The sequence below is a fragment of the Pipistrellus kuhlii genome, unplaced genomic scaffold (genome assembly GCF_014108245.1).
Source record: "Pipistrellus kuhlii isolate mPipKuh1 unplaced genomic scaffold, mPipKuh1.p scaffold_m20_p_25, whole genome shotgun sequence".
Lineage (NCBI taxonomy): Eukaryota > Metazoa > Chordata > Mammalia > Chiroptera > Vespertilionidae > Pipistrellus > Pipistrellus kuhlii.
In genome coordinates this window covers 4,756,613-4,779,166 of record NW_023425524.1, presented here as the reverse complement: position 1 = coordinate 4,779,166, position 22,554 = coordinate 4,756,613, and the positions used below count along the sequence as shown (strand labels likewise).

The 22,554-nt window shown below is 39.7% G+C and overlaps 1 protein-coding gene across 1 annotated transcript in view; it reads right to left on the bottom strand.

Annotated features, from left to right (window-relative positions):
• Positions 1-22,554, bottom strand: part of USH2A (usherin) — a 397,013-nt gene that overhangs the window by 339,401 nt on the left and 35,058 nt on the right. Inside the window, exons 9-10 of the mRNA XM_036453544.2 lie at positions 9,211-9,406; positions 6,099-6,229 (exon numbers count right to left, since the gene is read on the bottom strand). Coding sequence (XP_036309437.1) covers positions 6,099-6,229; positions 9,211-9,406 — 327 coding nt within the window. The remainder of the gene's footprint in view (positions 1-6,098; positions 6,230-9,210; positions 9,407-22,554) is intronic.

Here is a 22,554-nt window from a genome sequence, read left to right as displayed (position 1 = left end):
ACGGCGCTTTAAAAATATTTCCAACACGAGTAAATGAATTTCCCATGTCTACAGTTAATGTTGTGTAGAAATACACTTTTAGGGGAGTTAACGCGTTTGGTTTAACGGTATTGATTTTGTTTTATTTGGGTAAAACTGATTCAGGCTGCTGTGAACTTGCACAGCTGAGAGGCTGCTGGCTACAGAGTTAGTTTGCGGGACCAGTGAAAATATAAATTCCAAACCTTAAGAGAGGAAGATGCCCATCGGAGATGATAAGGAGAATAAATGGACCAGGCTGTTCAAACAGACCTTGACACACTGGTCAGTGTGTGTGTGAGATAATGAAGTGGAAGCCTGGCATATGATAAGTGCCCAGGGAGCCACAGGAATGCCTGGGCATCACCCTAATCTTCACTTGACAGTTGCATCACTTTCGAGAAATGATGTGTAGCTGAAGCCGGTATGGCTCAGTGGATAGAGCGTCGGCCTGCGGACTGAAAGGTCCCGGGTTCGATTCCGGTCAAGGGCATGTGCCTTGGTTGCGGGCACATCCCCAGTGGGGGGTGTGCAAGAGGCAGCTGATCGATGATTCTCTCTCATCGATGTTTCTAACTCTCTATCCCTCTCTCTTCCTCTCTGTAAAAAAAAAAAAAAAAAAAATCAATAAAAAAATATTTTAAAAAAAAGAAATGATGTGGACACGGTTATACCTAAGTATTTATAGTCAGACTGGGCATAATGTTCCAAAATTAAATGGGCATGTGTCTTCCTACCCTTGAGCAGTGGGCATAGACAGCCAGTTTAGTAACGGGCTGTGGAGCTGCCTTAAGGAAGACCCAGAGTCCCAAACCTTAAGTTGGCCTTGGGCTTTGAATTTCTGCTCCACCCCGTTATGAGTGGGGTGATCAGGGGGAGCCACCTCATCTTCTCGGATAACTGTTCAGTGTGAACCTTCAGCTCAGACCCAGTCTCAATCTCAGACCCAGTCTCCCCTTCTTTTCCAATGTATACCCCTCACCTTTGATCTTAGCATTTGTAGCTAGCGTCCCCCTCAGGTATTGCTCAGCTCAGAGAAATGTCACTACTCATCTCTCCTTAAGTCTCTGAATGAGAGACCACATGACTTATGCCCAAATCTTCAAGTCTTTCTTTTTTATTTTTAATATATTTTTACTGATTTCAGAGAGGAAGGGAGAGGGAGAGAGAGAGATAGAAACATCAATGATGAGAGAGAACCAATCATAGGCTGCCTCCTGCATGCCCACAATGGAGATAGAGCCCAAAACCCAGGCAAGTGCCCCTGACCGGAATCAAACCCAGGACCCCCCAGTCCACAGGCTGACACTCATCCACTGAGCCACACCAGCCAGGGCTTCAAGGCTTTCTTTAAGCTATAGACTCCCCACCTTTCATATCCTTCACCACCATAATGCCCACAGGCAATATCCATAAATCACATGATTCAGGAGCAAGCTCCTCATAGGCCATAGAAACTTGTGCATAACATCAATTTGTACACAGTAACGTTTGGGCAACACAAAAGGTAAGGCAATATATTTCCTGGAAAATTCACATGGTGACTTTTGGACACGTTGTAGTAATTAATGACAAAGACTTAGTTTTGAGCAGATGAAAACGCATTGATGAACTGCCGGAAATAGGACATTATGCAGAGAAAGAGTATTCTGCCTCGTTTTGTAATGTGTTTTCGTGAAAATTATCACTGTGGCGGAACAATCAATTTTCACGAGTTGGGTCCTTATTCCTTATTATTCCATCTTCCGTGGGTCAGACCGGGAAATACTTCCTTTGTTGATGCCTTTCCATTTCACCTCATTCATTTCCAGCCCGGGCCTCCTGCCTTATTAATCTATTTTTTAATGTCTCCTAATCCTTTCTCTCGGTTCCGGCTCTGTTGCAGCAGTCTATTGATGTCTTATTGAGCACTGCAATCAACCATCCTTCTTTCTTTCATATAATTACAACTATATATATATTTCCCGTTTTCAGCCAACTCTGATCCCCTTATTGTTTTTTCTTTCCATTTTTTTTTAAAGTGGCTTAAATTAGATCCTCTAATTTAGTGTACAATTCTGCTATGATTTAACAGAGGCCTGATGGTGTGGAAAACTTAGAACAGCATTTGATTTTAAGATGGGAGTCAGAGGATCAGAGGACAGGACAGAATGAGCCCACTTGCACCAGGTGTATACATGTGTGCATAGAGACAGGCTCTCAACTACCCTTCTCTCCCCACCCTCCCCTACACACAAGCCAGCTTCTTTCACCCGCACATCTTTTATAGACAGTGTTCTGGGAATTTCCATGTTAAAGAATGGTCCATAGACTATAGCAAGGCATCACCTGAACGCTCTTACAAATGGAAAATCTCTGTCCCTACCCCAGTCTCGCCCAATCGCAATCTGCCTTTTAAAAGACATCTGACAGAGGATGAAGTTACTTATGCTCTTGGTACCTCTATTTCTCCATCTAAAAAATGGGGATAATAAGGATACCTTCCTACTAGGACTGTTTGGGGGACTCCATGGAATACTACATGGTAAGCCTTTGAGCTGTCTATAAGTATTATTATTCAAAATGATATTTTCATACACTTGCTATATTCTTCTGAATAAAGTGTGTAGTGTTAGATTCCTAACTCTCATGTTTGCCAGCACAATCTCAGTAAAGAACCTCACCAATCTGTCAAAAGAAAAAGGCATCTGAAATATTCACATGCACGTTCAGCGTTGGAGAAGCACTGCTCTCTGGCTGAGTGCCTATGTCTCAAACTGCTGAGGCTTAACCCTCATGGTATCCTGGGCTAGATGTAGGAATACAGCAAGGTAAGAGAGAAAGAAGGTGGATGGGGTGGGGAGTGGAGAAAATCCCAAACAGGAAAGCACCCAAACAGCAGTTCTTGAATGCCTTCCACAGAGTCAGCCACATGCAGCCTCCTCGCCTCACCAACATCACCAAGTAGGTGGCCACAGCAGGTCCATCGTGGGCAACCAGCTACCATGTGAAGGGAGGGTTAGTGAAGGGCCAGGCTGGAGGTGACTGGGATCGTCATTTGTGGGCTGTAGGAGTTCAAAGACCCTTCTCAGGAGACCCTGGAACACTTTTCTAAAACGCCACCAGGCCTGGGCTCTGTCTGGTTCTTGTGGATATAAGTCACACCTGATTAGGAAAAGACTCAGGAGAGACACCAAATAACTCTCTCTGCACCGAGTTCAAAGGAAACGAGAACAGAGTGTAGCGACATCCTGACAAACTCACGTTATTATGAATCTGTACTAACAGCCAAGGCTGTTCTTAAGACAAACGGACTTATTTTCCCAGGGTTGTGAATTTTAATATTTCTTTGGCTCGTGTATACCTTTTGGGTCTGATGAAGGTTCTAAAAGCCTTCCCCTCTAAGACACATAAACAAACCAACAAATAAATGGAAACACTCCTACATAACATACAGATTACGTAACCAAAGAACATATATGCTTAGCCTGTGGACACAGACAATAGCGTGGTGAAGGAAGGCCTGGGGGGTGGGGAGGCTGGATGGAGGGGATATAGTGGAAGGGATGAGGGAGATCTGTAATAGTGTCAACAGCAAAAATAAATAAATAAATAAATAAATAAATAAATAAATAAATAAATTAAAAAAAAAATTAAAGGTGTACACGGATGTCCTAAAACTCATCCACAGCAGCCCTAGGGATCAAGGACTCTGTATGAAGGACTCCTCAATAAATATAATGGCTCTTCTCCTTTTCCCACTCTCCTATTAATATAATATGATTATTGCACTATGTGTCTTGACTTTGGCATTGGTATTTTTAGGTGGTAGTGACTCAGAGCATTACTTCATGCCCATCTCAGGATCTTGGCATCCGCAGGGCGAAAAATTACAGCCCCTCCAATGGAAGAGGGAGGCAAACACGCCGGATCTTATGAGACTGGATGGAGTGTCAAATGGCAACTGCCAAAGGGAAGCTCCGTTCCAGAACCCAGAGTACACGACACGGCCGCCCGGGCCATTTGGGGCTGGCTCGCTTCCTGAGTTATTACAGCAAAATGAGACTTGAACAACTGCCTAATATTCCTGTATGCTCCCTAATATTATTAAGGGTTGCGATTGAATGAATTTAGAAAACGTCCTTGAGTTTAATTTTATAGTTTAGAAATCTGACAATGTTGGCAACTTTTTAAAAAAAAAAAATGGATTCTGTTATCCCACTGAAAACAACAATAAATGTTTTTTAGAAAATATGATTTAGGCAAGGTGGGCTTGACATGATATTTTCACCTGTCATGATAATTTTTTGCGGCACACAGACTTTGTGTCTATCCTTAGAGAATAAGAACAATTAAGGTAACATGTGAATGGATTTAGAGATGAACAATGTGGAGGCATTAAACTCATGAACAGATCTGCCATTGTATGTGCACTCAGAATCCTGTATGTAGCTCTCTCTGGCTATATACCGGATTTCATGAAAATCCTATTTATTTCTGCTATTGAAATGATCAAAAAAGCAGTCAGAAATAGAAAAGGGTTAAAAAAAATGCTTCTAAAACAAACAAAAAAATGTTAACACTTCCGCGTATGTCTTTTGTCTTATGCCTTTTTAAACTAGGTTTTTGCACATGGAAAATAGGCAATCTCCCCTCTCCCTACCCCATTCCTGCGACCAAAGGGCATGTTAAAATATGTTATTATTTCCTTTCTCCTTCCTGTTGAGTAATATTCCATTGAGTGAATATGCTACATTTTATTTATCCACTCATCAATTGACACTGGGCCATTTACATTCTGACTAGTATAAGTAAAGGAGTAATGTTCATGAGTAAGATTGTGTGACAATTTATGTTTTCATTCTGTTTGCACATATACCCAAAAATGACAGGGCTGGGTCATATGGTAACTCTGTAGATAATACATTGAGGAATGCCGGGCTGTTTTCTGTCTGTAAAAGTGGATGTACATGTTACATCCCCCAGCAGTCTATGGGAACACCAATGACCTCCACAGACTCATTAATGCGTATCATTATCTATCCTTTTAACAACAGCCAGGCCAGTGAGTGTGAAGTGGTATCTCATTGTGGTTTTAATTTGCATTTCTCTGAAGACTAATCATGCTGGATATCTTTTCATGTGCTTACTGCCGTTTGTGTATCTTCCTTGGAGAATTATCTATTTAGATCCTTTAGCCATTTTTAATTGCATTGCCTTTTTATTATTGAGTTGTAAAGGTTCTTTATATATGCTGGAGACAAGTCTCACTGGATATATGCTTTGCAAATATTCCTCCCATTCTTTAGGTTGAGGTAGGATATATTGACCCAGGTGAGTTAAAATCTGTGCTCATGTAGGTCAGAAACTAATTTTTGTGATGTTGTAATAAAAGTGCATAAAATTGTAAAAATCCGCTGTGTTGTTAAGATAGAGAGAAGGTTGGGATATAAAATTTACATGCACAACTATCATAATTATCATTTGGACCTGTGGGTACGTACATGCCTTTTGTTAGACTGTCTTCTATGGAATTGGGGAGGGAATTGTTTTTGTTTAGTTAACATCATTTACTGACATTAATTGTCCAATAATTCCCAGACATATACTCAATTTACTTTGCAGTTTACTTTGAACCCCCTGGTTTCCAACTTGTTTTTGACATTTGTAAAAGTAAAAACAAAGTGAGCCTTTCCTCTTTGCAAAGGACTACCCAAGCAGCCTGACAGCTCATGTCCCTATTAACAGTTGCACAGGAGCCCTCTGAAAGCAGCCATCTCTTTGAGATGCACACACACACACACACACACACACACACACACACAGGACATCCTGAGGAATACAATCCTCGATTCTATGAGTAGATGATGCCCCATATTAGCTTTGTATTGATTTTGAGAGAGGGAAGAAGCGAGAGAGGAACACTGACTTGTTGTTCCACTTACTTACGCATTCACTGGTTGATTCTTGTATGCGCCAGGACCAGGGATTGAACCCACAGCATTGGTTTATTAGAACAATGCGCCAATGAGCTACCCCAGCCAGGGCCAAATTAGCTTCTAAAAGGGAGCAATCCTTTACCTTCCATACTGAGAACTCACCTGATCACACAGGAAGCTACCGTTCTGGGTGCCAGCCGCATCACACTCACAGGGCTGGCACACATCCGTGGCTGAAGGATCTGCTCCGACTGGTCGGAAGAAGTGCTCCTTGCACAGCTCACAGTTCCGTCCTGCGGCAGGGAGAGGTGATGCGTTATGACTTCTAGTTCATTAAAATCAGCTGCATAATTCAGAATTAAAGGCTGTATTCCTTGGAGGGGATTCTATAATTTTCGGGACGTCCGTTTTAATGCACCTTTCATCTCTACCTGCCAATGTAGTGATCCAGAGCATATGAAACAATGAACCTGCTACAAACCGGCTTTCCTTCATTAAACTCCCATCTGCTCTAAAATGCCACTCCTCCAAAACGCTGGCCTTTGGAGGGGTCCCGGCGTTTTGTAAGAGTTTCTTTCTAAACGTGAAACTTTTCTCTATTTCCAGGGCTAGGCATTTGACCTCCATCAAATATGAGAAATTTCTGTCTGTGTGGGAGAGGTTAGCTGTCCAGTTTGAAGCGACTATGTATGGAGTATTAGAAATATTTTCCAGAACTAAATCTTGTCATACCATTCATTACTCTACAGTTAACATAATTAAAAGCAAATGCTTCTGTTAGAACTTATGGCCATGATTTTCCATTGCAAATATCAATACAAATTTATTATATTTAGGCATAGCAAACACATTTAATTTTAAATATTAGAATAGTCTGACATTTTAGAAAATTCAGGTAATTCCTATTGCTTACAATTTACTAATCAGAAGTTTTCCCTTATAAAAGAAAAACAAATCTAACCTACAGGCCATCTCCAAAGTAAATGTAAGTTCAATAGAGAACCACCAAAATAGAACTCAAGTCAGTCAATTTCCCATTTACACATGTATTCTCCTTAAATATTGTCCAAACTGGCCCAATATTAGAAAACTAAGGAAATAATCAAGTGAAAATGCACATTCTGATGGACGTTGGCTGTGGACTAATTAAACATTAATTAAGTGGTTTCACCGTATTCCTAGAATATTTTCATTTACATATGCTGATGACTCACAAATTTCTATCTCCAATCCGGAAATATCTCCGGTATTTGCAATTTAGTGAATCTTCATTGGTTGATTCCCATGTGCCAAACTCTGTGCTGAGTGCTGAGGAAGGAGTAGTCATGAGCAAAACACACATCACACCCTTCTCACAGAGCTTTCCTGTAGCCATGAGGATAAGAGGAGTCTGAATTGAATAATGACAGGAATGAACATAGATGAACAAACAGCCATACACACGTAAGGTGCCACTCAAGTGTGCTGATGGCAGGGATCTTTTCTGAGGCACCAGAGAGGGCTATCCTTAGGCAAGCAGCTTCAGAAGCGAGTCCCCCTGTCCTCACAGAATTCCTCTCGGAAACACGCAGTGAGTATGTCCAAATGAGAGCCTGCCACCCTCTCCCCAAGCTTGATCCACCCGTGTTTCTGTCGCAATGAATGACATTAATGTTGACCCTGTTGCTCACACTGGAATGTGGGGCAAGAGTCTTTTTAAAAATATATATATTTTATTGATATATTTTTTTTTACCTAGTGGAAGGGAGAGAAATAGAGAGTTAGAAACATCAATGAGAGAGAAACATCGACCAGCTGCCTCCTGCACACCACCCACCTGGGATGTGCCCACAACCAAGGTACAAGCCAACCTGAATTGAACTTGGGATCTTTCAGCCCGCAGGCCGACACTTTACCCACTGAGCTACACCAGTTTCGGTGTGGCAAGAATCTAATGCTTCCTCCTTCCCTACGCCTTGCTTGGAAGTGCTGTCACTTTCCTTCCTGCACTTGTCTCTATCCTCACCACCTGCCAGTCACTCCCTCTTTGCCCATCACCTGGACAAATCATAATACGCCACTACCTGGTCTTCTCAGACCATACTTGATCCTGTCCAATCCACTCTCCACGTGATAACCACATAGGTCTTTTAAAAACACAGAACTTATCATGTTCCTTTTCTGTATAAAACCCTTAAGGACACCTCTTTACCTTAGGACAGAAACCAAAATCTCTGTCATGGTGTTTAGATGCCTCTGAATACTGGCTCCTGATTCCCTTCCTAGTGCCTCTTCTTACAATCAGCCATTTCCCATCTATCAGGTCTTCAAGGGTCTCCATGCTTCTCTCCTCTAGGACATTACATGACTGTTTTTCTTATTAGAAACCTCTGTTCATTCCCAACCCTCCTTCCTCTCACTCCCTCATCTGGATAACTCCTATTGAACTTGCCCTACCTTGGCACCCATTAGACCAGTGGTCACCAACTGGTGGGCCCTGGAGTCTGAAAGGTTGACAACTGCTGCTTTGGACCACTTTGTAATTGTTCCTTCGATGGCGAGCTTTCCCATATGTACCAACACACACAGAGACAGGATGTTCTTCATCTTGTTCATCTTTATATTCCCAGCACCTAGTCAGGTTCCTGTGTGACATTTCAGGCCATCAGTAATTATCTAATAAACTCATTATGACTTCAGAGCAGCACTCTTCCAAACCCGTAAGACCTGCTCTGTTACATTTTACAAAGTCAGAGATTGCCTACTTCTGCTTTTAATATTCTAGCTTTTCGAAATGCTGAAAGGTTCTAGAACAAGACTCCGATAATCAGCTCTGTATTTCATTAGCATTTACAAAGAGCATTCCCAGGTTCCCAGAGTCCATGCCAAATCTAAATTCGTGTAAACATCTCCACATGAGAATTCATGCATAGTGGGAGATAAGGGTTAAACACACACACGCACGCGCGCGCGCACACACACACACACACACACACAAACATATTTAAAGAAGATACATATATATTCAAACTTATCAGTCCTGAATTATCCAAAATGTATTCATCCTTGAATCAAATGTGGTGGTGGGGGAGGAGGGCTTTTCCTGAATATAGTCAAAGACTAGATTTCTATTTCTGAAAAATCCTTCATTAGTTGCGATGATGAAGATTTGGTAAACCAACTTCGGTTTTCAAACATTAACAGCAGGAGAGAAAGAAAGCAATAACGTAATTTAAAATAACTGGGGCCTCACAGGCCAACTCAGCCTTAGTCTGGATGGCCATTTGCTCGTTACCTGTGGTGTTGTGCTCACAGTCATCACAGACTCCTCCACCCCCTCGGTGGTGGTCCGATGGGAAGGGGTCCTCTGAGATGTTGTAGTGGCAGCTTTGGGAATGGCCGTGGCACTGACAGGGCTTACAACTGAAGGCGTGAGCTTGGTCTCCTGGGCGGAAGGGCTTGTCATTGTACAGAGGCAGGCAGCGATCGCACTAGGACCATAAAGTCACACCAGAACAATGAGTACATATACAACCGTGATTGTTTTGTTTTTCATTTACATATCAGGCACTTCTACTAGACGAAATAAGCTAATATCAAAGAGTTAAAAGCCAGCAAGTGTTACATTTTGAAAAATACTTTATAAACCAGAAATTAGCGTATGACAGGCATGGCAGTGTGAAGGTGGTCATGTGGAATAAAATCAAGCAAAGCAAGATGTTCATAAACAATGTGCAGCCGAAATCAGTTTAGCTCAGTGGATAGAGCATCAGCCTGCAGACTGAAGGGTCCCGGGTTTGATTCAGTCAAGGGCATGTAACTTGGCTGCGGGCACATCCCCAGTAGGGGGTGTGCAAGAGGCAGCTGGTCGATGTTTTTCTCTCTCATCGATGTTTCTAAATCTCTATCCTTCTTCTTTTCTCTGTGTAAAAAAAATCAATAAAATATATTTTAAAAAGAAAAAAAAAAACAATGTGCAAAGTTGTGACGGTTTCGTGGCCTTACATTTTTTTTTGGTCAAAACGTTAAAAACTTGACTTCCAGTGCCTGTTCCCAGAGGTGAAGAGCCTAGAAGCTGCCAGTCCATCCTAGCAAGTGAAAAGCTAAACAGACAAAATGTCAACAACTGCTCTTGGCACAGAACCAACAGCTCTGCATACCAAAGGCAAAAACAATACCATAGGAATAACCAGCCACCACCAAATCTGGCATTTGGGGGATAGGGGCAGGGAAGAGGGGGATGTTGAAATTGTCAGACCAAGAATTTAACATAACTATGATTAATATGTGAAGTGCTCTAATGAATGGAGCAGACAGCATGCAAGAACAGATGGACAATGGAAGTAGAGATTTTAATTGTCCACAAAAGGAAGGCTAGCCTTTTTTAAATTATTATTTATTTCAGAGAGGAAGGGATAGGGAGAGAGAAAGGGGGGGGGGAAAAAGCATCAGTGAGAATCATTGACTGGCTGCCTCCTGCATGCCCCCCAGTGGGAATTGAGCCCACAACCTGGGCATGTGTCCTGACTGGAAATTGAACCGTGACCTCCTGGTTCATATACCTCCACCCTCAACCACCCAGCCACCCCGGCTGGGCAAGGCTAGCCTTTTTGAATAACAACTGGTTGGTAGTGCCCAGACCACTCCATCAAGTCAGTGGCAAATTCCTCTTTGATTCTAGACACTGAAGAAGTCTGGATTTTGTCTTTGGAACATTGATAGAGTACTTAGTGCAGTCTGATTTACCATGACTTTCTGATAACAGCATTTAGGTTCACGATCAGGACAAAGTCTTACATGAGACTTTATTTTTTTAGATTGCAAGCATAAAGCAAAAACAATATATATTCATACAAATAGCAAAGGGAAGCTTTTGCTGGTTTTGCTCCACTAGCTGGGGTAGGCAACGTCCCAGACGCAAACAGCCAGCAGTTGCTCTGGAGAAGACAAACTGCATCTGTAATCAGGGTGACAGGACCGCAGCTTTCATGTCATCACTTCCACCCACCTTTATTCCAGAAAGTGCAACTTGAATAATAAAAACACCATCACAGGGTGAGCAAGGTCATGGGTAAGAATACTTTGAAATGCAGGGGGTAAGGAGAATGGGCTTTGGGCATCGTCTTGTAGCAAAATTTTGCATTTGGCCCAAGATTGTGATGGGATGTATAGAGTTTTTTAAAAATTAGGAATGAGATTAATTGCATGGCTAATTGACCTGGGAAAGAGAATTTAATGAGCTCATTTCTCCCCTCCAGAGCCAGGAAATCAGAAAGTGAGTTTGCATCTCTTCTTCCATTTGTCCAATTGGAACAGGTCTCCCCACATTTGGGGCTTTCGAGCCATAGTCAGACCCTAATGATATCTGATGGCTCCTGGGAAGGAAGTATGTGATAAGGCCACCTCTGCCATTGTCGCTACAGATGACGAAAATTAACCAGAAATGAAGGTGGATCATAAATTGCTCCTTGCTCCACTTTATGGGCTGTGTCCTCTAAATCAAATCATGGTTCCATACAGTTATGTCACAGAATCTGCTATGAATGGTTACAAATAGTCTATTGCATGGGGGCAGTCTTGTAAACTGCTGGTGTCACTTGAACTGGAGACCAACACCTCTGTTGGATTTTGACCCCTTTCTACTTCCTCCTTTCCCTCCCCGGTCTTTTAACTTCTGGATTTTGAATGCAGAATATGCTCCAGACTTTATGTTGGTCACTACTGAAATATTATCACTTATTCTCAGGTTATTTTGAGTAAAAAAATCATTTATATATTGAATTAAGCGTTTTTCTTTTAGAGGTAAAGAAACTGAGTTTCACAGAAGTGGACTTAAGGACTTGCTGGTTAATGATGTTGACCATATTAATTACTCTCTTTATTCCCCAGTTGCTAATCTAATAACCAAGTAGTAGGCAATGTTTACTGAGGGCTCACCATGTGACAGACACTCTGCCAAATGCTCAGTCTTTACAACAACCCTGTGAGTCAGGTATTGTTACCCTCATGTTATAGATGAGAAAAGTAAAATGTAATAGGATAAAATTTATTATGTAAGAATATAGGGATAGCTAATCAAGGAAGATACTTTAAAAAAAATTAAATATATTTTATTGATTTTTTACAGAGAGGAAGGGAGAGGGATAGAGAGTTAGAAACATCGATGATAGAGAAACATTGATCAGCTGCCTCTTGCACCCCCCCCACTGGGGATGTGCCCACAAACAAGGTACATGCCCTTGACCGAAATCGAATCCGGGACCCTTCAGTCCACAGGCCAATTGCTCTATCCACTGAGCCAAACCGGTTTTGGCGAGATAAATTAATATTGGGATACTATGACCCAAAGTTTAAGGGATTCAATAAAATAATCCATCTCAAATGCTCATTATAATGTCCAGCACATAGAAAATATACATTTCATGTTACTTTCCACAGTTAGCGGCAGTACCAGTAATTGTCTGACTTCAAGACCACATCTAATCTCTAACTTTCGATTATATAAAATAAATTTGATTTACAAATGATTACTGGTGAGAGAAAACTTGAATAGGTCAATTCCTTCACTTTAAAAATCTTTCTGATCTAAGACCGAGAGTTGATAATATTCTAATGATTGCTCCATCTTCCTTGTAGAAATTGAGTTTCATTTTACATTTGGAAGTGCTTTATGCAAATCATTGAATAACCGCCAATTCTGAAATCTTTGCATAAACATTACCATTTATTAATTATTCCCTTTGTGCCCCCTCTCTACATTTCCTCAAGAATATTTTTTTTAGTATTAATGACATCATGTGAATTTTCAGTTAACAGTATACAGTATAGCAATTGTCTATTAAGCTCCTACAATGCGAATGACACAGAAAGCATACAAGTCAATATGCTTGCATTTAATGGAAGATACATATAAGTAAATTAATTATTTCAGTTCAAAGTAATAGGATCAAGGTCTAGGAATTACTAGAGTGTTACAGAAATGGAGAAGAGGGGTAACTATCCTAGACAAAGAGTTAATAAACTCTGTATTCCTAAAAGATCTATTTCTACTAAGGTTAGCTAGTTTGTTGACATATAAGATTTTTTTTTATAACAGTGAAGAAAAAAATACAAGTTAAATGCCCACAGGGAATGGTTTGAAAATGCCATATCTTCACATGAATATCATACAATCTTATGTAAATACAAATGTAGAAAGATAGCCATAATGTAGTTTGAATTTAAAAACCAAGTTATATTGATATGTAGAGTATAACCCTGTTTTTCAGATAAAGGCAGATTCATCTATGGATATGGATACAGAGCTACAACTTTAAGAAGATAGAGACAGATAATACAGATTTACTTAGAATGACAATAATAAAAGATCTAAAGGATATAAACTAAAGAGTATTTGCCGAGATTATCTATGGAGTTACAGATGACTTTTACTTCTTATAACTTTTTCTGCAGTACAAATTTATTATGAATGTATTAAAAATTGAGGGCAAATGAAATGCAATTACATGGACAGTTATAAGAAATCTATAATCATTTTCATCACCTGCATGTAGCATTTCCCTAAGAAAACTGAAAAAAATTAAAATGTTTGTTTTAAATTATACACAGATCAGTAAGACACTAGAGAGAAAATGGATCTCTTTGGGGACAAAATGTAGGAAAAGAGCTTATGAATTACCACTAAATAGAATATGATTTTTAATAGATAAAACACTTTTATGCTATATATATATATATATATATATATATATATATATACACACACAAGTAAGTTTTACTGTCCCCTCCTCCCCCTTTCCCTCTGGTAACTGCCAAACTGTGGTCTGTGAATGAGATTTTGTCTTGCTTGTTCATTTATTGCTCTCAGTTTTATGTCCCATATATGAGTGAAACCCTATGTGTGTTTTTTGTTGTTGTTTTTTACTTTTTCTGACTTATTTCTCTTAGCATAATATTCTCAAGGCCCATCAATATTGTTGGGAAGGAAGTATTTCATCCTTCCTCATGGCTGAGGAGTATGCCATTGTATGTATGCACTGCATCTTCTTTAACCAATCATCTATACAGTGTTTAAGTCACTGAAAGTTACATAGAATATTTAATAGTTCATTGACTTATCTGTTGTCCTTAGACTCAAGCAAAGAAACAAAAAATGAAAGAAAATTATTTCTCTTTCTACCCTAAACAGAAAAAAAATGCCCATACATGTCTCTACAGCAGTGCTATTCATGCAGTTTGAATACCTAAAATATATGGTTTCCAGTCTGTGTGCTTCCTACTTATTAGCCTAACTAAATCTTTCCAACAACCTGTGAAGTAGGAGTTGCTATTACCTCCATCTGACAGATAATAAAACTCAGGCAAAGAAAAGAAATTGAAAGCTTTTCTAAAGTCATCCACTAGAATGTCAATTATTATCAACTAGAGTGCAGAAATAAATAAGGACAGCCATGTGCATTTGTTAGTCACTGCAAGAGTCCCCGTGACTAGTAGAAGCCCTAACACACAGTAGGCACTCAATTTACAGAGAAACCCTCACTCCTAACCACCTTGCTGCTACATTGGCTCAGGGGTACAAATGATACTCCTCAGGAAGGGAGAGTGGACCTGAGGGCCTTGGAATTTTGATTTCACCCCCTCTCCCCCCCTTCCCTGCTGGACCAGTAGGCAGCCCAGGCTCTGTGCAGAGGAGAGGAAGGCGATCTGTTTCAAAGTGGGAGACTACAAAAGGCTTACTTTTCAGAGACCACTATAGTAAGACTTGCTGAGCTAAAAGAGGTAATTTGTTCAACGATTCCCCAGTGGCCTACATGAATTAGAGATCTTCTGAAAGTCTGCAAATTGCTCTTTTCTCGTCAGCGGCTGCCAGGGCAGCGTGTTGGAAATTGGAAGAACCAAAATCTCTAATAATAGTAACTGTCCTCAGACTCCATTCACAAGCTTCCTCTTTCCTTTGGATGTAGCATTTCAGTTGTTATTCAAATGATGCCACTTTGGTGCCTTATCTTTTGTGTTCTAGGTGGACAAAAGCATCTTTATAAACAGTTCACAGTACTCATGTAACTATTTTTCCCCAATAGAAGTTTCCCTATGTGCCTCAACTGCTCCAACCACAAAGGCATTGTTAGACAAATCTGATGATTTATTATCAATGAGAGATTGTGTGTGGAGTGAGGAGGCAGGTGGAAGTAAAACTTCCAACAGCAAAGAGAATCTAGACAGAAAATGACTCAGTGCTTTGCACATGATAGGCGATCAATATACATTTGATGAACGCATGAATGAATGACCTAATAGACTGTTTACATTTATGACATGTTACAGGACTGTACCTTCATGTGTCTGGCATTTAACGGAATAGTGACATTAAAGATTTAAAGGGAAGTGTAATATTATCCTGCAGATTTTTACCTATGGATGGCCATGTAATCTCAATTAGCAAATGCAAAACAATTACCAGGCTTCACCATTGAGAAGGCAGAAAATGCTCCTGTATTTATCCTTCAATAACATATCCCTTTCTCAGTAATTATCTTTCCTCTGGCGAGACATTCTCTTATGATTAAAGTGTCTGCAGAAAATACGTACTTACCCTGCTCTCTAGGTGCTGAAATGAAGAGTATAAATTAACACTACTAATACTATTGGGCAATACTGACCAGATATTGGTGGCAATACAATGACCATATATAGCCTGTCTGACTTTCAACTATAATACGTGATGGCTACATTTATTTATTTATTTATTTATTTATTTATTTATTTATTATTTATTTATTTATTATTTTATTTATTTTTTTACAGAGAGGAAGGGAGAGAGATAGAGAGCTAGAAATGTCGATGAGAGAGAAACATCGACCAGCTGCCTCTTGCACACCCCCTACCGGGGATGTGCCCGCAACCAACGTACATGCCCTTGACCAGGAATCGAACCCGGGACCTTTCAGTCCACAGACCAACGCTCTACCGCTGAGCCAAACTGGTTTCGGTGCTTTTAGAACCTTTCTCACTCACACAATGCCTTGTCTGAACCTCATAGGGGTGTCGAACTCAATCAGAGAAGGGGCCAAAATCTAAAATCCAGCCTAAATCGCGGGCCGAATGGTTTACTGAACAGTCATAAACTGTCATTGTGATGGAAACGCAGCGGAGTGCAGTGATGACAGTGCGGTGCGGGCCACATTGCAAGGCCTGGCGGGACGGATTTGTCCCTCGGGCCTTGTGTTTGACACATGTGCGTCTACAATGAGGATGGGGAACCTCTTTTCCTGCCAAGGGCCATTTGGATATTTACTACACCATTCGAGGGCCACACAAAGTTACCAACTTAAAAATTAGCCTGCTGTATTGGGCCAAACATTTAATTAACTCACCCCTAATGCACTGACAGGGCCAGACCAAAAGGATTCGGCGGGCCTTCTATGGTCCACGGACTGGCTGAACCTTGCCCATCCTGCTCTCCAGTGGAAGACTGGAAAAATACCCAAGAAAACTTGAATAACGTGAAAAAAAATCCTACATCTGGAAAAAGAGACTGTGAGGATAATTATTTGGACAGCTTCTTCAGTTGCACACATTGTCTCTATATCAATATAACTGAGTGTATGTACTTTTCAGCAAGGGGCTCCTGACAGGATTGTGAATGCAGAGCACCTATGTCTAGATATTGAATGAGATAGAATCATGTGCATGATGGGCGCTGGGATCTCCTTCATTCATTTTGAAAGCACCTGCCAGTGCTTCCATCCCAGGAGAGAACTGCCCTGACCCCTGCTCCTCAGCCCTGGCCTCAAAGCAGGTCAATTTAGCTCCTCCCAGAGGTCCAAGGTGGAGCTGCTGCCTCTGCACTAGGGCCCAAAGGTGAGTCTGTGAGCAAGTGAGTCCATGCCTGGGCCCCTCGAAAGAAGTTCCTAGGTCTCCAGCAGCCCCCTATCTCACTCAGATACAATTGCCACTGGTTGTCCCAGCCAGATGTGATGGGGACTCCTGCTCTCAGCACTGGTGTTCCAGGCTGCGGACTTCAGCGTGGGGCTGAGACTCCTGACTCCTAAGGTGAGACCCTATAGCTGGGATATCCCTCCTGATTCTTAATCACAACACCATGGGGGTGGGACCTGCCCATCCCACATCTGCCTCCTCCTGCCAGTCTCCACATGACTTCTTTTTCTACATCTTTGGTCATAGGATTTCTCTTCAGCTGGTCTTCAGGTTGTTCTCATTATTGAGTTTTCTATAATTTAGCAGTAATTGTGATGTGGCTGGGGGAGGACTTACCTGAATTCCCATACCGCTATTTTATACTGAAAATTGCACCTAGTGTTAGACTTGAGTACTCCATTAATCAATTTTAAAAATTTGTTCATCAGTATAGCTATATTTAATTTTTTTCTTTTAATATTTAAAGTGTCGCCGAGACCGGTTTGGCTCAATGGATAGAGCGTCGGCTTGGGGACTGAAGGGACCCGGGTTCGATTCCAGTCAAGGGCATGTACCTTGGTTGCGGGCATATCCCCAGTGGGGGGTGTGCAAGAGGCAGCTAATCGATGACTCTCTCTCATCAATGTTTCTGGCTCTCTATCTCTCTCCCTTCCTCTACAAAATCAATAAAATATATTAAAAAAAATAAAGTGTCAATGGTATTTATATTTATATTATTTATTAATTAAAAATTATGGGCATGCATAATATGTTTGCAATAAAGTCATCTCCATGTTTTATAGTAATTCATGTCTTCCAGGGAAACTTTTATGATTTTTATACATAAAAGTCCTTCAATATTTTCAAATACTTGCATCTGAAATCAGGATGTTATGGCTGTACACAGAGAAGGCATTGCATGAATATTTGTTGAATGAAGCTAGCATATGATTAGTCTTCACATGAGAACTAAAAAGACACACAGTAATGCAACCACCTCCACTCTATCTTGAATGAATACTTAACATTGATATGTGCCTGATAGATTAATAAATCTGATTACGTATATATATACATATATATTTATATATATATATGTATATACACACATTTACACAATTATATATCTCACATCTTCTTCACCCATTTATTTATTAATTGAAATCTAGGTTGCTTTCATATCTTGGCTATTATAAATAATGCTGCAATAAACATAGGCATGCATATAGCTTTGCAAATTAGGGTCTTTGTTTTCTCTGGATATATATCCAGAAGTGGAATTGCTGCTATGTCTTATGACAGCTTTATTTAAATTTTTTGAGTAATCTCTATACTGTTTTCCATAGTGGCTGAACCAATTTATAATTTTATCAACAGTGTGTGAAAACTCTCTTTTCTCCACATCCTTATCAACATTTGTTATTTGGTTTTTTGATGAGAGCTACTCTGACATGTGTGAGGTGATATCTCACAATAGTTTTGATTTGCATTTCTCTGATGGATGTCAAGTGTCTACTGCCTATGTTTTCTTCTAGAAGTTTCTTGGTATCCAGTTTTTCCAACACTACCTATTTCAGACTCTTCTTTATCCCTTTGTATATCTTTGCCTTTATTGCCATAGATTAATTGACCACATAATTGAGGGCTCTCCATTTTATTCCATTGATCTACATACATCTGTTTTTGTGCCAATACCATACTATTTTGAATACTGTAGCTTTGCAGTTTAATTTGAAATATAGGAGTGTGATACCTGCCTACTTTGTTCTTTCTGTTTAACTACTGTTTTTTTTGGTGGGTGGGGTCATAACAACGTTAGGAGTAAGTGTCCTAGTTCTCAGGAGAATGTCATTGGTATTTAACAGGGATTGCACTGATTCCGTATATTGCTTTAGATAATGAAAACTTTTTAACAGTATTAATCATTCTGACACACAGGATGGTATAGCCTTCTATTTGTATCCTTTTCAATGTCTTTCTTTACTGTCTTGTAGTTTTCTGAGTATAGGTATTTCACCTCTTTGGTTAAATTTATTCTTAGGAATTATATGCTTTTACTGATAGTCTAGCTACAAATAAAATATTCTAGAGGTGTTGGTTATTTCTTTCTGCACTTCAAAGGTAATATTTCACTGTCTTCTGCCTTCCGTTGTAACTTGACAAATCTAATATCACAATTTCTTAAAATTTTGCGTCTATAAATCATTTGACTTTTCCTCTCTGGCTATTGGTATGATCCACTCTTGGTCTTTGGTGACCAGCAGAATTATTATATCTTACCTATGTATGAGTTTATTTTTTCTCAGTTTACTTAGAATTCCAAGAACCATGCCACTCCTCAGCTTTGGAAAATCCTTTACCCTTATCCCTTTGGATATCATTTTTCATTATTTTTTTTCTGTTTTCATCATCTGTATTTGCTACTTCTATGAATATGTCTCAAGATACCCCCATGCTCTTAACCTCTTTTTCATGTTTCTAACTTACATTTTAAATGCATTTATGCACATATCTATCTCAGGGAAATTACTAGTGCAAGTGTTTTTCAAAGATTAAAAATATCACCATGTGTCAGAGAGTAAATGAAATACTTGACCTTGACTCACTAAATGTACAACTAATGTAGAATCTATAATATGAACTGCTTGAATGATAGTTAATAAAAATGAATTCATCAGTATTACAAAAATTATAACGCAAAATGAAATACATTGGGAGTAAAATCTTTCTGTGGGCAAAGAGAAAACATCAGCGGTGGATTTTGACGTGTAGTACAAATATGACACAAGTTAGTCATGATGACTCATATTTTCAGACTTTTGTGACCTAAAGGAACATACTCTTTAAAATAACAGGAAATATTAATTTGCATAATAAGCAGTGTAGAGTGTGATGTTCCACCATCAAATTACTGAATGGAAGGAAGGCTTATTACATAAAATGTTTTAAGTTGGCTCTGCTATTTATAATACTAGATTCATATTGATAGTTTGATTGTAGTTAATTCATAAGAGCCATGACAAATGGTATAAAAGGGTCACAAATCAGAGCCAAAGAATAAGAGGAGTATTCATGGTTCCTAATGAATTGCTCTGTGAACGCTTGGCCACCCTTGCAGGTAATGATGTCACAAAATGATGAAAGAATAGCTAAGTGGCCAACAAAGTGCCAGTGCTTGGCAGAGGTACCAACCATTGCGTCACTCCTGGCCAAGAGCCTCAGAAAGGTGAACGAAGCTATTAAAATAAAATGAAAATCCTAAGGATGCAAGTTTCAACTCATAACACTTTTCTTCAAGCTAGGTTCTATCAACACTTGAACTCTTAAAACAGGTCAATAAAGTATTAGTGAAAAGAGTGGGCACAGCCTCAGCCAGTTTGCTCATTGGATAGAGCATTGGCCCATGGACTGAAGGGTCCTGAGTTTGATACCGGTCAGGGGCACCCGCCCGTGTTCAGGCTTGATTCCAGCCCTGGTTGGGATGCATGTAGGAGGCAACCAGTCAATGTGTGTTTTTTTTCACATCCATGTTTCTCTCTGTCTCCCCCTCTCCCTTCCACTCTCTCTCTGAAAATCAATGGGAAAAAAATCATTGGGTGAAGATTAACAAAACAAACAAACAAAACCCCCCACAAAATATAGAATAGACCCATTGTAGCTATACAACCCTTAGCTGACATATACGTCACACAGCCAAGCTTCTAATTCCTAGGTTGTGGTCTTTATCCATGAACTTAGCACATGCTCTTGGAAAGTGATGACGGACTTTCTGAGCTGGTGGACCAGATGAACTGTAATGCAATAAAGCTACTGGCACAACTAGTTAGGAAAAAGAGCAAGGGAGGTAGAGTAGAGAAATTTAGAAGCCTATACCAGAAAATACTTCTTCAAAATTAAAACAAAAAATACCCCTATGGACCACCGATTTGTGATATAACCTTTATGAACAACTGAAGAATGCTTCATACAGAAAATTCCCTAGAATGGCTCAATGTATGAACTTGCTCCTGAATTCATCATTCCACTGCTTTTTTCCCAACTTCATTCATTTTCACTCCTGCTAACATCACTTTCTCACAGGCCTGACAATTGCCGAGAACTGGCATATTCTCAAGGCTTACGTGTTCCTCTGTTTGCCAAATGGCTGTAATGTAATTCACAAAAGCCCTGTTTATTGAGTAATATTATTAATGGTTGGCATAATACTGAGAAATTGAAGACATTCTTTTTGGATTGTGTCCAGATCTTTAAAAAGAACATTGGTTCCAAAAGGAAATGAATGGCTTATCTTAAAACATTATTTTAAAAGGAAGGACAGTGTGTAAAGCACTCAAGTCAGTATATTCTCAAACTATGGCAAGACAACTTTTTCAAATACATTGAGTCCTGCATGTATTAAACCACTTTGAATGATAACAAAAAGAGAATGCCATGCTTATGAATGTTTTATAAAATCATTTTTCATTTCCAACACCTTGTTGAAAACATAGGACTGAGAAATCACTCAACGTAACAGTCTATTGACTTTCTCCCTTCAGCTGCATTTGCCAAATTTTGCTAAAGTGGAAGCTATTTGTTGCTTTTATATTTATGGCCAAATTCATAAATTATCAAAAGGTGTCAAACAGGGAAATAACAAAAAAGTCAACTTGTTGTTTTCTAAAGGCACTTTATGTCTAAATAAGAAGCATTAAAATGTATTCCCCACCTAAATTATGGTTAATTATTGCACTCGTTCGTAATCTAACAGTCACCACCTGAGACCGAGTCTGAAAGTCCCAACATGACTTCTGTAACCAATCCTAAGTTGGGATTCATTTAACGGCTCTATTTTTAAGGGGAAGCATGACATCACCCAAGAATCATAAAATATTAATCACTTCAGTGAGAGAAATCCAAGAGAGATAAAAGAGGAAAAATGGATTGGGCACCAAGAGGGAAAGAGAGAGGCAAGTGGGGGGTGGAGGTGGGTGGGAACTAAGTAGTCAAAATAAAATAGGAGAAGCTAAGAAAACAATGTATCTTATCAAACTAATAGCCAGTTTTAAAGTTTATTTGAAATTACAGTTAGCATATAGTATTATATTAGACATATAACTTAGGAAGTGATCATCCCAATAAATCTAGTACTCACCAACACTATGCATAGTTACTACTATTTTATTGATCTTCCCTATGTTTATTACTTTATACCCTGTGACTTATAACTTTATACCCAGTTATTTTTTATAACTGGCAATTTGTACTTTTTTAAAATATATGTTATTGATTTTTTACAGAGAGGAAGAGAGAGTGATAGAGAGTTAGAAACATCGATGAAAGAGAATCATTGATCAGCTGCCTCTTGCACACCCCCTCTGGGGATGTACCTGCAACCAAGGTATGTGCCCTTGACCGGAATCGAACCTGGGACCTTTCAATCCACAGGCTGACGCTCTATCCACTGAGCCAAACCAGTTTCTGCACAATTTGTACTTTTAATCCCTTCTTTTTTACCCATTCCTCCCAACTCCCTTCCAATCTGACAACCATCAATTTATTCTCTGTATCTATGAGTTTGTTTCTGTTAGGTTTGTTCATTTATCTTGTTTCTAGATTTCAAATAGAAGTGAAATCATACACTATCTTTCTCTCTGTCTGATATATATCCCTTAGCATAACACCCTCTAGGTCTATCCATGCTCACAAATGGCAATCACTGCTTTATTCATTCATCCACCAA